The sequence below is a fragment of the Besnoitia besnoiti genome, chromosome XII, assembly GCF_002563875.1.
Source record: "Besnoitia besnoiti strain Bb-Ger1 chromosome XII, whole genome shotgun sequence".
Classification (NCBI taxonomy): Eukaryota; Apicomplexa; class Conoidasida; order Eucoccidiorida; family Sarcocystidae; genus Besnoitia; species Besnoitia besnoiti.
This window is the reverse complement of record NC_042367.1, coordinates 975,016-987,967: the sequence shown is the minus strand read 5'-3', so window position 1 is coordinate 987,967 and position 12,952 is coordinate 975,016. Positions and strand designations below refer to the sequence as shown.

General features: G+C 59.4%; 1 protein-coding gene across 1 annotated transcript; it reads left to right on the top strand.

The window, feature by feature from the left end:
• Window positions 1–3,447: 3,447 nt before the first annotated feature.
• On the top strand, window positions 3,448–11,585 carry BESB_023360 (regulator of chromosome condensation (RCC1) repeat-containing protein; the record flags this gene model as incomplete). The annotated part of the gene is made up of 14 exons (XM_029361038.1): window positions 3,448–3,495; window positions 4,020–4,511; window positions 4,818–5,148; window positions 5,522–5,550; window positions 5,966–6,032; window positions 6,306–6,430; window positions 6,948–7,034; window positions 7,247–7,370; window positions 7,815–7,843; window positions 8,339–8,780; window positions 9,356–9,411; window positions 9,531–9,725; window positions 10,010–10,069; window positions 10,386–11,585. The coding sequence occupies 14 exons, from the start codon at window positions 3,448–3,450 to the stop codon at window positions 11,583–11,585; spliced, it is 3,285 nt and encodes a 1,094-aa protein (XP_029215853.1).
• Between the last annotated feature and the right edge of the window lie 1,367 nt (window positions 11,586–12,952).

The window sequence follows — 12,952 nt, the reverse complement described above, 5'->3', positions numbered from 1 at the left end:
CCTGTTTTGTTTTTCTGGGTTCGATGGAGCGCCAAGACGTCCGGGAGGTGATGGTGTCGGGATCTCATAGACCTCGTTTCCGCGCGTTTGCTCCTTCGAGTGAATGAGCGGTTTGAGGCAAACCCAAGTCCTGCGCGGCCGCGTGGGAAGGAGCCGCCTTTCCGCGCTTGGTGATCCAGAGTGAGGGTTTGTCTGCTGCGGTGTACGTACAGCTCACGGGCGTCGCGGCGTCGTGCGGAGCCTCCTCAGCTATGGAAGTTCTCCCCACTTCGGCGTCAGTGGATGGCGCGGGTCTGGATGTTGAGATGCTCTGAATGAGAGGACGCGCCGTTCAGACGCCGAGCTCTGCGCACATTCTACGCATATGCACATATATACATATATATATGTATGCATATATACATATACGTTATGTATGTATGCGTATATACATGTATGTATATGTTTGTGTCTGAGGCTACGTATATGCGGAGTTATGTGTACGCGTGTACACACGGGTGTGCGGAAGGATAGAGCGTTTGTCTGGCTTTTGGGGGGGCGGGGGTAAACCCAGAAAGCCGTGGAACAGGGAATGCGGGGAGGGGCGGAGACGCAGTGGAGCTTCTCGTGCTGGAGCGACCCCCGGATGTCAGAAAAACCGCAGTTTGTGAGGGGTTTCTTGTACCGAGGGCGGACGTGTCCCCTGGGTAGCCTCACTCGACGCGCCGGCCTGCGAAGCGGTGATCCGCCTGATGATGGGGAGTCAAGCGTATGGATATGTCCATGCAGGCGTGAATAGAGACGTGTGCGTAGACCTCCTCACGTCTCTTGCGGCGGGAAGAGCGTCTGCAGCTTGTAGGCCGAAGGCCGTCCGATCGACTTGTTTCGGAGACAGTTCTATCCTTTTGACCTTTGTCGCAGGACCTGTCAAGTTTCTTGCACCGAGAAGCGCGGGAGCGTGTCACCTTCCGAACGCGCTTGCGAAATTCTCTCCTCCTCGCTGTTCTGCGGCACTCCGCGCGGCCAGTTTGAGCCCACAAATGCAATATAGGAACGTTCGCGTCGTCCTGTGCGGCGCGGCACCGCGTTAAATCCTCTGCTTGATGCGGAGGCACACTCTTGGGCTGCGTGGCCACGCCCGCCGCGTCCCGCATGCGCGGCCTCGCTCACTGTTTTGCCTTCACTGTCGAGTTCCTTCGCTAGATCGCTGACGCGAGCTCGAGCGTTGTCCTGCGCAGGCGCTGGGCACCGAAGGAAACCGATCCAAACGAAGCTGCCTTGCATCCTCTAGAGGTGCCGGAGAAGAAAGCTGATTCTGCTGCAGTGGGGTGCGTCGTAGGCATCCGCCGTTCTTCAGCTAATCGATATGCGCGCGGCTCCGCGTGTGCCGCTCCGCGACGTAAAAAGTGGCAACTCCAAATCGCATGGACGTCTCTAGGGTCCTACTGGCTTGCTGGCAACGCCTTTCTTAGAAAACGACTATTCTGCACTCAGAGGAAACGCGGTGGGGGTTATGTATCTACGAGGGATCTACACGGTACATCCGTCTATCGATCTATACATATATGCATATACATATATAGCGTACTCACCAGGTGTCATAGGTAGAGTTTTCGTGCTGATCATGCGGACCCTACACCCTAAAAACGGTTGGATTGGTAACGCGAAGGGCGTTTTTTTGTGTGTTATTTGTGGCAATATTCCTGAGCTCCTTCCAACTAACTCAAGGCGAAAGGCTCACGCACACGTGAGTTCCAGTCTTCGCCGCCGGTCGCATGCCAGCCTGAGCGCACAAGCGGCAAGTCTCTCCTTCAGCGTGCGTTCTTCAGCGCCGCGGCCGAAAAATATGTTTCAGTGGATTTCAGGCATCTCGAGCAGCGGCCATTGTGCGTGGCGGCTCTAAACGATATATCGGTCTGGGTGCCCCCCAGAATTCTCGCTAGAAAACCCGCTCTGTGAAGTCCAGGAGACTGGACTTCAAAACTGCGTCCAGGGGCACTTGCACGGTTATTACGGGGTCGTAGAGGGCGCGCAACCTCCGATGGAGAGCTACAACGAGGTGGATACATACCGTAGAGCTCGATGGCTGCAGGTGGTTTTCGTGTGAGGCAGGGCCTTCTCGCGAAGGAGGATGCTTGCAGCGTCGCAGAGTGCCCGGGGTTGGCGACCTACGGACCCGCATGAGCTAACGCTTCATATATCCATGCACGTTTATCAACTTGTCCTCGTTGGGCGGTATACGATCTTAGCAATGGGATGTAGTGGATCTATTCTAGGTTGCTTAGTGGACCCGAGCCGCTTTTCCAAGACGAAGGCGTGAAACCAAACGTGTATCCGCATGTTCAACGCTAGGAAACTCGGAAGAAATCCATATATACTTTGTAAATTGCCAAGACGCACACTTGTGGAAGATTCAGCGTCGCTGGTTGAGTGTACATACACCCGCCGCCATGTCTCGCCTCCCTCGCGATTTGCGAAAGCGATGCAAAGCCCAACTTTACGAATCCAGGATCTGCTTTTGGTTAGGAAAAAAAAATGGGACTATACTCCTTCGCCCTACATTGAAGAACTGTGGCGTTTGATAGAGAATTACTGCGCGTTTATCTCGTGATGCTTGTCGCTTGGACGAGGTTTTAAAAGAGAATAGGCTTGCCGCCAGCGCCGGACGCTAGTTGGGATGAAACTGGGAGCATTCATGATGGTTGTCTTGTCTTGTCCATCAAGAAAGGAACCATCGCAGGCCTTTCTTCGCGTCTCGTCTGTCGACTAAAACTCTTGTTCGTGTTTTTTTCCTCCCTTCGCATCTTTTTCGGTTTTCCAGTGCATGTCTTGTCTCCGCCCCCTCTCTGGTTTCGAATCGATGCGGGTATCTCGTTCCCTCCCCCTGCGTTGTTCGCCTGTTTGTCTGCTATCCTCTTTTTCCGCGCCGGCCCCGTTTTCCACTCTCGTCTCTCCATAGTCTGCCTGTTGCCATGGTGTAATTAAGCCATTCTTTTTTCCTTGTATCCTCTGTCGTTGCTCCACCTCTCACTCGTTCACGGCTCCAGGGGCCCGACAGCGTTCCCTCGCGGTTTTATCTCCGTTCACCTTCGCTGTATCTCATCGCGCTCTCTGCCATCTCGGCGCATCGCGCCGTTTTTCCAGCGGTTGCTTGCTGCATCTCTTTTTCCCGTCCGCAGGCGCCTGCCGAGATCGGCCCTATCTCAAGCGCTCCGCGCTCTGGCTTCCCACCGACGGTCGCTTCTTTTTTCCTCCCTTTCTTTCGTTCCAGCGCCCTCAGTTTCGGTCGGTTGCGCCCCATCTACCTTCTTCGTCTTTTTCTCTTCCCAAGATGGTGTAGAGGAGTGAGTGATCTGGCAGCCCTTTCGTCTCCCAAGTCTCCGAGTCTGCCTTTTCTTCTCTCCTCCGCCTTCGCTTTCCTGTCTCCTTTCACCTTTTCTCTGCTGCTTCGCTAGCGAATGACAGATCATGGGACAGGCCTCAACGAAGTCCGGCGTCGTCGTGTGGGGAGCTGCGGTAGGTCCTTGCGATTCCCGCTCGCTTCTCCCTTTATCTCTGCGCGTGGTGTCGTCCTTTCACTCTAGAGCTCAGGGCTGCGCCAATGCTTCCTTCATCCAACCTAAATGTTAGATCAATCGTCGTACGTCTGTTTGCGCGCACGTTTTCGCCATCCTTTTAGAAGGATTCCGCTTCCTTGCTCTCTCTTCGTCGCCAGCTGCCTCAACCGCCCGATGCGGTCAACTCGCTGCTCGCTGTGTGTTGCGCCGAAACTCGTACTAGTCTCTGTGTGCTAGGAAGTTGCTTCAACCATCATGCTTGACTTCGTGTCTGGCTCTCTGCGGATGCGTCTCACGGTGGTCACGAACAGCTAGAGAATCAACTCGCACACGTCTGTGAGCGCGGGCTCGCCGTTCTCACGAGCTTCCCCGTCCTCAGTGGCGCCGGTTTTCTCGTCTCTTTCTTCCGCCTCTGCGTCCCTCCCCACGCTTTCTTTCTGCTTTTCCGCGGCCGTTTCTCTGGCGTGTTCCTTTCCTTCTCAGGAAACCACCGAATTTCTGTTGAGCGCGGCCGTCGCCTCGTCGCCGGCGGCGTCCGCGACGCCTGCTGTTTCTTCGGCGCCCGCTTCGTCTTCGCTCGCCGCGGCCTCGTCCCCGCCCTCTGCTTCCTCCGCGCCGCGGTCGAAGCATGCGGCGAGTCTGTCGGGCGGGCCGCCTCCCGGCGCCTCTCTCTCGCGGGGGGCGGCGCTGGGCGCCACGGCGGTAGCGAGCGCCTCGTTCGTGTCCGCGCCCTCTCTCGGCGTGTTTTCGGAGACTACACATGCAGCGGCGGCCTCGCCACGCATCATTGACTCCTTGAAAGGCGTCAACAGCTCGAGTGTTTCCGTCGGCGGGCTGCACATGGCCGTTGTGAGCCAGAGCGGCGAGCTCTACATGTGGGGTCGCAACGCCCAGGGCCAGCTCGGCGCGGGAGACAGAAAGGACGCACTCGCGCCTCGCCTCGTCCGCGCGCTGCAAGGCAAAATCGTCAAAGTGGTGAGGCCTACACGCGCGAGGCAGCCGGTATTCGTCTTTCTAATCTCTCGCTTGCATGGGGTCGCGGTTTTTATCCAGGTCGGAGCGTCCGCGAGTGTCTCACAGTCTTCGCATGGCTTCTTTGCCTCGGCGCGAGGACTCCACTTCGTTCGGGAGAGGACATTTTGTCGCACACGCTCTTTGGTTTGCTTGCGTTTTCGCACGCTGATGGCCCCATTCCCGCGTCCCGATTTGCAACCAGACAGCAGCTCTTTTACAGCAGACGTCGCTTGCGTTGTGATCGTCTGCGGCTCTCCATTCGCGTAGGTCGCGTGCGCACAGGAGCACACGCTCTGCTGCCTCGACGACGGCAGCGCGTACGCCTGGGGCTGTGCGCTGAACGGGCGCCTCGGGCTCCATGGCCTGTCGATTCCGTCTTCGGCAGGCCTGAGTGTCTCCTCGCCCTCGCCAGGCGGCGGCGCGCGGACTGAGCCGCTTGCCTCCTCGTGCGTCGTCTGCACGCCGCGCATCCTCGAGACTCTCTGCGGCTACTTCATCTCAGACGTGGCCTGCGGAACCTATCACTCGGCGTTCCTTGCACTGCAGCAGCACAAGACACTCCTCTTCACATGCGGCCTGGGGCTTAACGGGCGGCTCGGTGAGAAGAAGCGCACGCGCCACGAAGTCGCAAGCCCCATCTCGTTAAAATGGTTTTTTCATCGCGTTTTCACTGCAGGAGTGCCCTCGGTCATGAAATGCGGGCGAGCGCTGTGCTGGGAGATCGCGACACGCAGATTTCGCTTCTATGTGTCGCGCACGTGGGTGCCTGTAGACCTGCTCCAGGGGGGCGACACAACTCTGCAGCCTTCTAGAAGAGAATATTTCTTGCCAGCAGTCCCCGATGCCGCTCAGTTTCCCAAGACGCGCCGCCCGCCTCACGAGAGACAAACAGCCAGCGAAAATATCGAAACGTGGTGCGATGCAGTGACGCGGTGGGCCGTGTTTCTACTCTTTGCTGCGTCCGCGCTCAGGCCACGGCGACGAAGAAGACCGCCATCTGGTGGGCGTCTGGCGGCGCAGAAGTCCTGCGACGCCCCTCAGCTTCTCTCCTCGGAAGGCTTCAACCAGCGTCGCGCATATCCAACCGGCATCTTGACAGACGACCCTGTTCTGCTCCAACTGCCGCCTCTGTCCCTTCATCTCGTCTGTCGCCGTGCCTCTGGCGCCTGTTTCGCCGTCTCTGTGATCGAGTTATGTGCTTTGTGGGGTTTGCTTCCATCTCATGCATACTTGTATACATGCATATACTTATATATTTGTCGATTTTCGTAGATTTTTAAATTATGAATATTTGTATATACGAATACGTGTGCACGCCGTGGGGCTGTGTCTCTATCTCTCTTGGTTTGCACATGGAGTTTTTTGGATGGAATTTTTCAAGACTTTCTGGTCCGCCGTGTGGTTGCTCTCTTCAGCCGACGCCCGTCCCCGCGCTCGAGAATCTGAACGTCACTGCCATTGCGTGCGGAGCCCACCACACAGGTACGTAGTTTTTTCTTTTTCTCGCATTTTATGGCTTGACTCTTTCTCTGCACACACTATTCACATGAATACACCTATATCCTTACTACTGGCTATCTGTCGTTTCCGCGGCCATTCTCATCTTCGCTCAGCCGTCTTCTCTTCTCTCATTTTTGTCCCTGGCTGCGTCTCGCTTAGGACTCCAGCCCGCAGGCTCCTTCCTCGTTCCTGCGTGCGAGACTGTCCGCGCGCTACGTTCCTCGTTCTCCGCTGATTCCTTTTTCTTTTTTCCAGCTTGCGTCACGTCGGGCGGAGTCCTCTACACATGGGGCGGAGCTGCCTTCGGCAAGCTCGGTCTGGGCGCAATTCGCGGCTCGCAGCTGCTTCCCAAGCACGTGGGCGGGCCTCTGAGGAGAAAGGTAAATGCGAGGACAGTCGCGGGCTTTGGAATCCGCGCCGCGTCTTTCCGCCGTCATGCGTTCGCTGCGGTGCCGCAGGGAAGGCGTTCGTGGGCGGGGCGGTGCCTCTCTCGCCTCTGGGGGATGCTTCACCGGAGATGCGGCTCTCGGCATCCCTGGAGCATGTCTTGTTCTCTGCACGAACGCGAAGCTCCTCCTTCCTCCGCAGTCGTGGCGCGTGCGCCTGCGGGCCTGCGACGCGGACTTGAGGCTGGAAACTCGCTCGCGCAGTCTTCTCCTTCTTGTGCAGACGAGGCTGCAGCGGGGTTTGCGTCTGCGCGCGAGTCTCTTTTCTCTGGCCTGTATCGCCTCGTCGCTTTGGCTTCTTCTCTCCCCGCGGCTGGAGTCTCCTTCGCATCCGCGCGCGCTCTTCAGTTCGAGGGGTTCGCGAAGTCTGTTTTTCATTGGCGTGGCGTGGAGTCGCCTGGGCGCGTCGAAGGATGCTGGGTGTTTTGCGCGTTGCGTGCGTGCTGCGCAGACTGCCGTCGCAGTGGCGCTAGGCGCGCAGCACAGCGCATGCATCACGGCGGACGGCGAGCTCTTCACCTGGGGTCAGGGCAGGCGCGTAAGTCCCTTCCAACCCGGGGAGACTCTTTTGGGGCTTCACGCACATGCACGTGCGCTGGTCTCTGCGATAGGGGGGAAGGAGAGGGTGTCACTGGGAGACGCCGCGCGAAACAGGCGCGAAGACCTTTGTGCCGCGAAAACGCAAGCCGCAGCAGCGCCTCGCGCCGCGGCGGAGAAGCTCGGCGCTTCTTCGTTTCTTTATGTTTTCAGCTCGGGCACGAAGACCAAGGCGAATCCGACGAATGCGTGCCCCGCCGCGTCGAGGCACTGGCTGGGCTCTTTGTCGTTCAAGTCGTCTGCGGCGACGCGCATACAGCGTGCATCGTTGAGAATGGTGAGAGTGAGGGATGTTGTGAGGGATGTCCGCAGGTGTGTTTGATTCCGCAGATATATGCCGACGCAGACGCGCTCACCTGCCTGTATCCATTATGGCTGGCGCACATTCCTGCTCCAACGTCAGCGCGCGAGGCCCCCGTCCTGCCTCGACGTTTTTTCTCCTCTTCTTCCTGTCTCTGTGCGTGTCGACTTCCCACGTGTCTCTTCTTTCTGGCGCCGCGGGCTGGTCGGCAGCTGTCCCCTATCCTCGTTGGGCTCGCTGGCTTCTCGCATCCAGTTTGGTTCAATCACGCGGTGCGACGATCCCCCAGGGCAACGCACTGAGAATTCGCAGAAGGGGGGCTCAAAGCTCCTCTGCCGGCCTCTACACCTGCCCTAAACCCCAAACCCTGAATCCATCTGCTTCCATCTCTCTTTTCTGTTTCGCTTGTCTGCGTCGCAGGAAACGTTTGGGCCTGGGGGACAAGCCGCGTAAGTCGCGCGCGTCGGCGCATGCAGGGCTTCGCCTTTGGCATCCCGAGGCGCATGCCGGGGGTCGCCGCCGCGCCTTCCGCCGACGGCGAAGCGACACCGAGCGAGCGAGAAAACCTGACTCTGCCTGCACAACTTGCACAATTAGACACGCTGCTGCGCCTGTGGGCAACAGGATCCGTGACGTCTCGCATCAGGACACCCGCCTCCGCGACTCAGAGCGGCGGGGATAGGCACCGCGAGAGGCATCTCGAACCGCACAAAGCCCGAGGATTCGTCAGCTCTCTGCGGCTGCCCGCGCTGGCGCATGTGCAGACGCACGTGCTGCCGACGGCTCACTCAGCTGCGCCAAGTTGTCATGCATGCATTCTTGTTTTCCGTGACGCGTTACCAACTCCTCTGTTCTTCATGCTTTTGTTTTCCACCGGCGCTCGCTCTCGCCGCAAGTCTCGATGACCTGGTGTCGCTGTCTCGCGCGGTGCGTGCCTGGCGCAGGTCCTCGGGCACGGCGACCCCGACGCAGCCCCCAATCGGCCCGCGTGTCTCCGCGCCTTAACCGGGAAAGGCGTTATTCAGCTCTCCTGCGCGCCGACGTTCACTGCTGCTTTTTGCGACCCCCGTCGCGTCTCCAAGAAGGCTGCTGCGACAGCGGACGTCGCGGCGGCTGCCACGGCCGAGCCCGTCGCCGAGGGCGCGACCCGCGCGGGCTTCGCCGGTGTCTCCACCGCGTCGACCGCGTCGGGCTCCACCGCCTCGTTGGTCGGGGGCGAGGGGCCATCTGCGCCGGCCTACGCGGGGACGGGATTGCCTGCAGGCGACAAAAGAAATGCGGCTGCAGGAGGAGACGACGCTGCGGGCTTCGAGTCTGCGGCAGGCCACGCTGGCGACGGCCAGGGGGGCAGGGCAGGGCCTTCGGCGCGAAAAACGGGCGCGGGGGGTGAGGCAGAATGAGGCCCTGAAGAAGGCGAGGGGCGTGCAGACGACAGAGCGCAGCGCTGGGAACTACGCACCAAAGTGGATAAAGCGCGTGTGCAGGAAAAACAACGCAGGGGAGAGGGAGGTTCGGGAAGGCACGCGGAGAAGCAGGGCTGGCTGGCGACTGGCGGCCAAGAAGGACACCAGGTTGCCCTGATTATCCTTGTTATATCAATACACGGTGTTCAGTTGATTCTGTATCCGCAATAGTTATCATCTTAACTCGGCGAGCGCCAGAGGCAGGAGACGATTATGCGTCGAGAGGGAAACCGCGAAGAGAGAACGACCCCACAGAAAGGCGCAGACGACGGAAGATCTGTCTCGAGAGAGGGGAGAAAACGCAGCAACGGGCAACTACAGGAAACGCAGAAATCGAGAGACAGAGTGTAGCACACAAGGGTGGGCGGCGGGATGACCCTTCTGCATTCGGTAAATAAGCACAACACACGACGGAACGAGCTGCGACGCCGCGGCTTCTCTTCTGCATGCGTGCGGTTCGCTGCGCTTCCTTTTCTGCTTTCTTGATTTTTGCTACAGCCCTTCGGCGGACGGCGGACGACGCCGGCGCGGTCACTGCAGCGACCGCAGCTCGAGTGAGAAACGGACGGAAGGGGTCGTGCATTCCTGCGGAGTCAGGTTCTGCTCTTTCGACTCAGCCTCTTTGGCGGCGCTAGCAGTTCTCTGTCTGCCCTTCTGTGTGTGCCTGGCCCAGGGCGAGCAGCCGGAGACGGGCTCCACGACTGCGGTCGGCGGGGCCTCGGCGGCGAGTACGGGACTGTCTCCTTCCGCCCCCAGCGAAGAACGCGACCAGTTTCTCTACGAGCTAGGAACCATGAGCGCCGCGCTTCAAACCTCTCAGCAGGAGAATCTTCTCCTCGCCGCGGTGCTGAGTGGAACGGCACAGCAGGTAAACGCCGAAAGGCGCCCCGCCGGCCGGCGGGGGGGGGGGGGGGGCAGTGTGGCAGTGAGAGACCTCAGGTGAGCGAGTGCGTTGGAAAAAGAGACACTGTGTGAAGAGAGGGCTTTCAGAAATGGTGGATTTTGTCTCGAGCGAAAGCGTGATTGCTGCTTCCGCGCTTGCGAGGCCGGCGTTTGGCGGTCTGCGGAGATTCGCCTTCGAATGGCGCCTACCACGTATCCGAGCGGGTATCGTCTCTCTCACTTCTGTTTTTTCTGCCGAGTTGTGCGCAGCTTAGAGAAGCCCTCAAGCGCAACTATCTCCTCGAGCGGGAGCTCGACGCCATGAGAAAAGTGAGGCTAGGACCGGTCAGGCATCAGATAGACGCGAGACTCAATTGAGGGGGTGGGCAGCCGGGCCTGGTATGGAGTTGTGTGCATGCGTAGAAGCATCACGCTTTTATTTTGTTCCCCTTTTTCACAACCTGGATGCATCGTTAAACTCGCACGTTTTTATCTTCTCCTCTTCAAGAGTCATCTCCGCTCGGTTATTCCTCGCGGCTCGCCACGGGGTCGCTCGCCGCACGTTTCTTTCGCCTTTCGCGTCCTCTGTCGATCCTTCAGGCCTTTGTGAGCCTCCCAGCTGTCTGCCTATGTCTTTTTTTTGCAGAGTTCCTCCGACGCGGGTGACCGTCTGGCGACTCTGCGAGAGCATTATATGCAGCAGATCCACCAACTGCAGGAGCAGCTTGCGCAGCAGGACATTCGTCTTCACGCGATTCTGGCGTCTAGGTCTTCGGCCTCAAGCGGCACGCTCTACTCGCCCTCGTCACGCGGGCTCCCTTCTCGCGGCCTGCCCTCCTACGCCGCCTCCGGGTCATATGAGGCAGCCTTCCGCACGAACTTGCCTACGAATGGAGTCCCCCACGCCAAATTCTCTTCCCTTTCAGCGCCCACGCCCCCCGCCTGCACTTTCGGCTTCGGGTTCCAAGGTCTCTCAACAGGCGCCGCGGGCGCAGATGTGTCGCCCGCGGTGGACGTCCTGGCGACTTTCCCCGAAGTGACCCTTGAAGAGGCCCTCTTGGATCCCCTCGGTCAGCAGCAGCCTCCGTCGCGTTTCCTCGCTGCGTCCTTTCCTTCGTCTCCCTCTCTTCTGCCGCCCGGCGCACTCTCAAAGTCGGCCTCTTCGGCGGGCGACAGTTCGGCGTCGGACGCGTCGGGGCAGGCGGAGCCTTCGGGCGCGTTGGGCTCCATGTGTCCGTCCTCTGGGGCGGCCGCCCCCTTGGAGGCCGCCGCGGCCCCGCCTCGCCAACAAGCCCCGGCGGCGGGGAGTCAGAAGCCGCTCCGCGCGTCTGCGAATCTCTCGTTTCCGCGGGAGACTCCCGAGGCTGCAGCTTCTAAGCAGGGCGCGGGCCTGGGCGCCGGCCGCGAGGATTCGGCTCCGAAAAGAGACAGCGGCTTGGCGTTCTTCCGGGGTCGCGGGAGGGACTTTCTCTCTCACGGCCTCTTCGCTTCTGAGGAGGCCGCCGCGTCGCCCGCGAGCAAGGCGCTGGGCTATGAGGCAGTCCTCGAGAAGAAAGGCCTCGCACTGGTGCCGTCCGCGGGCGACAGCGCCTCCGCCTCGCTTAGCCTCGCCGGCGCGTTGGACCCGAGCGGGGCCTCCAACGCGACCGGCAGGCAGCGGTCTCTGGAGGCCTTTCCGCTGGCGCTTTCCGGCGCGGGGGGCGTGGCAGGCCCGCCGAGAGACGGCGGCAGTGCGGGCGACAAAAACGGGCCTCTGGCGGGGAAAGGCAAGCGAGGCTCGGGGCTCGGAGGCCGCGACGAAGGAGCCATTCCGGTCTTCTTTCTCGAAGAAGATGCCAGCCCATAATAAGGGCAAGCGAGGCGTGCAGAGAGAGAGAAAACGAGAGGACAGCTGGCATGTGGAGTGGCGCAAAGAAAGAGAAGCGCGACGGCCTCCTGCCGGGAGGGGGGGTCTCGTGCCCCGGCGGCGAGAGAGGGAGTCTCTCCCTCATGCACCGCTGTGTCTGCGTATGTACAGACTGCTGTGAGCGTACGTCGACATCTTCTCCTTCTTACGCAGCACTTTCACGCGCGTTGAAACACGACCGAAGCATTTGGCTTGGCACCAGTGCGCAGGCGTGGTGGTACGATGTGTCTCTGGGCGCGTATACCCTGTCTCCCTCCCCCCTTTCGACGTGTCTGCTCATCTCTGTGACATGTAAGCCCCAGATGAGTCTCAATTTAAGCAAAAGTGGCGTGTCTGTGTGTGTCTCCTCGCCGTCCGCCTCTCCGGCCGCGTAGAAGCCGCCGCATGCAGAGAGCAAATGGCCTGCAAAGGCGCGTTACAACGCTGGATGCCTTGCGCTGCAGAGAGGTCTCTGGAAGAAACACACTTTCGAACCGCAGAGTCGTCTGGATGTCTCTTCCTTTCTAAAGCGACGCAGGGCGCCTTACCCCCCCCCCTACCCTCTGAGTTGCCGATTGTTTCAGCTTTCACAGAGCTCTGATTAGATCGCGTTTCCACCAGACAGCTAAACGCAGGAAGAGCAAAAGCTCAATTCGCGGGGAACCTCCTGGCCTCAACCCTCCAGGCCCTCGCGCGGCCGGGCTTCGCTGCTCTGCTGGCGGCGCAGCAGCCAGGCGCTCGAAGGCATATCTGTGTCTGTATATTCTTTGGATTTGATGATCCGAAGTGCGCAGTGAGCTAACTACACACAGGAAACTTGTCTTAGCATTAACAGATTTATATAAACGTCAAGGGCGTGAATCTGCTGGCCTTCATAAAAAGTACGGGATTGAACTTTTGCAGGCAACTTGCTGCTCTTGGTAGACGGAGAGCTGCCAGCTCGAGAAGCATGTTCATTTTATCTGACAGGAAATTCACTCGAGACACCGACTGTCGCGCTTGGGGCGAGCCGACACCGAGCCGCCGTGGAAACGCGCGAGGCCTTCTCGCCCCCTCAAAAAAAGACCGACGCCCGTCTCCGTTCAATTCTCCCTACGCTGATGTTATCCGCTTTAGCGTTACGGTAAACGATATGCGCATTACATGTGAGACGTGAAGGCGTATTTGTTTGCGACACTACAATATGCCCACGACCCCTGAGGTGTCGCTGCAGCCATTTTTTAAGTGCCGTCGCAGCGAACAAGCAGTGCGTGGTAGTTCCTTGGCGCGAAAGCGGCGCGTTCGCGTGTTCACAAGAACTCTCGATGTGGACAGCCCGCAAAAATCGC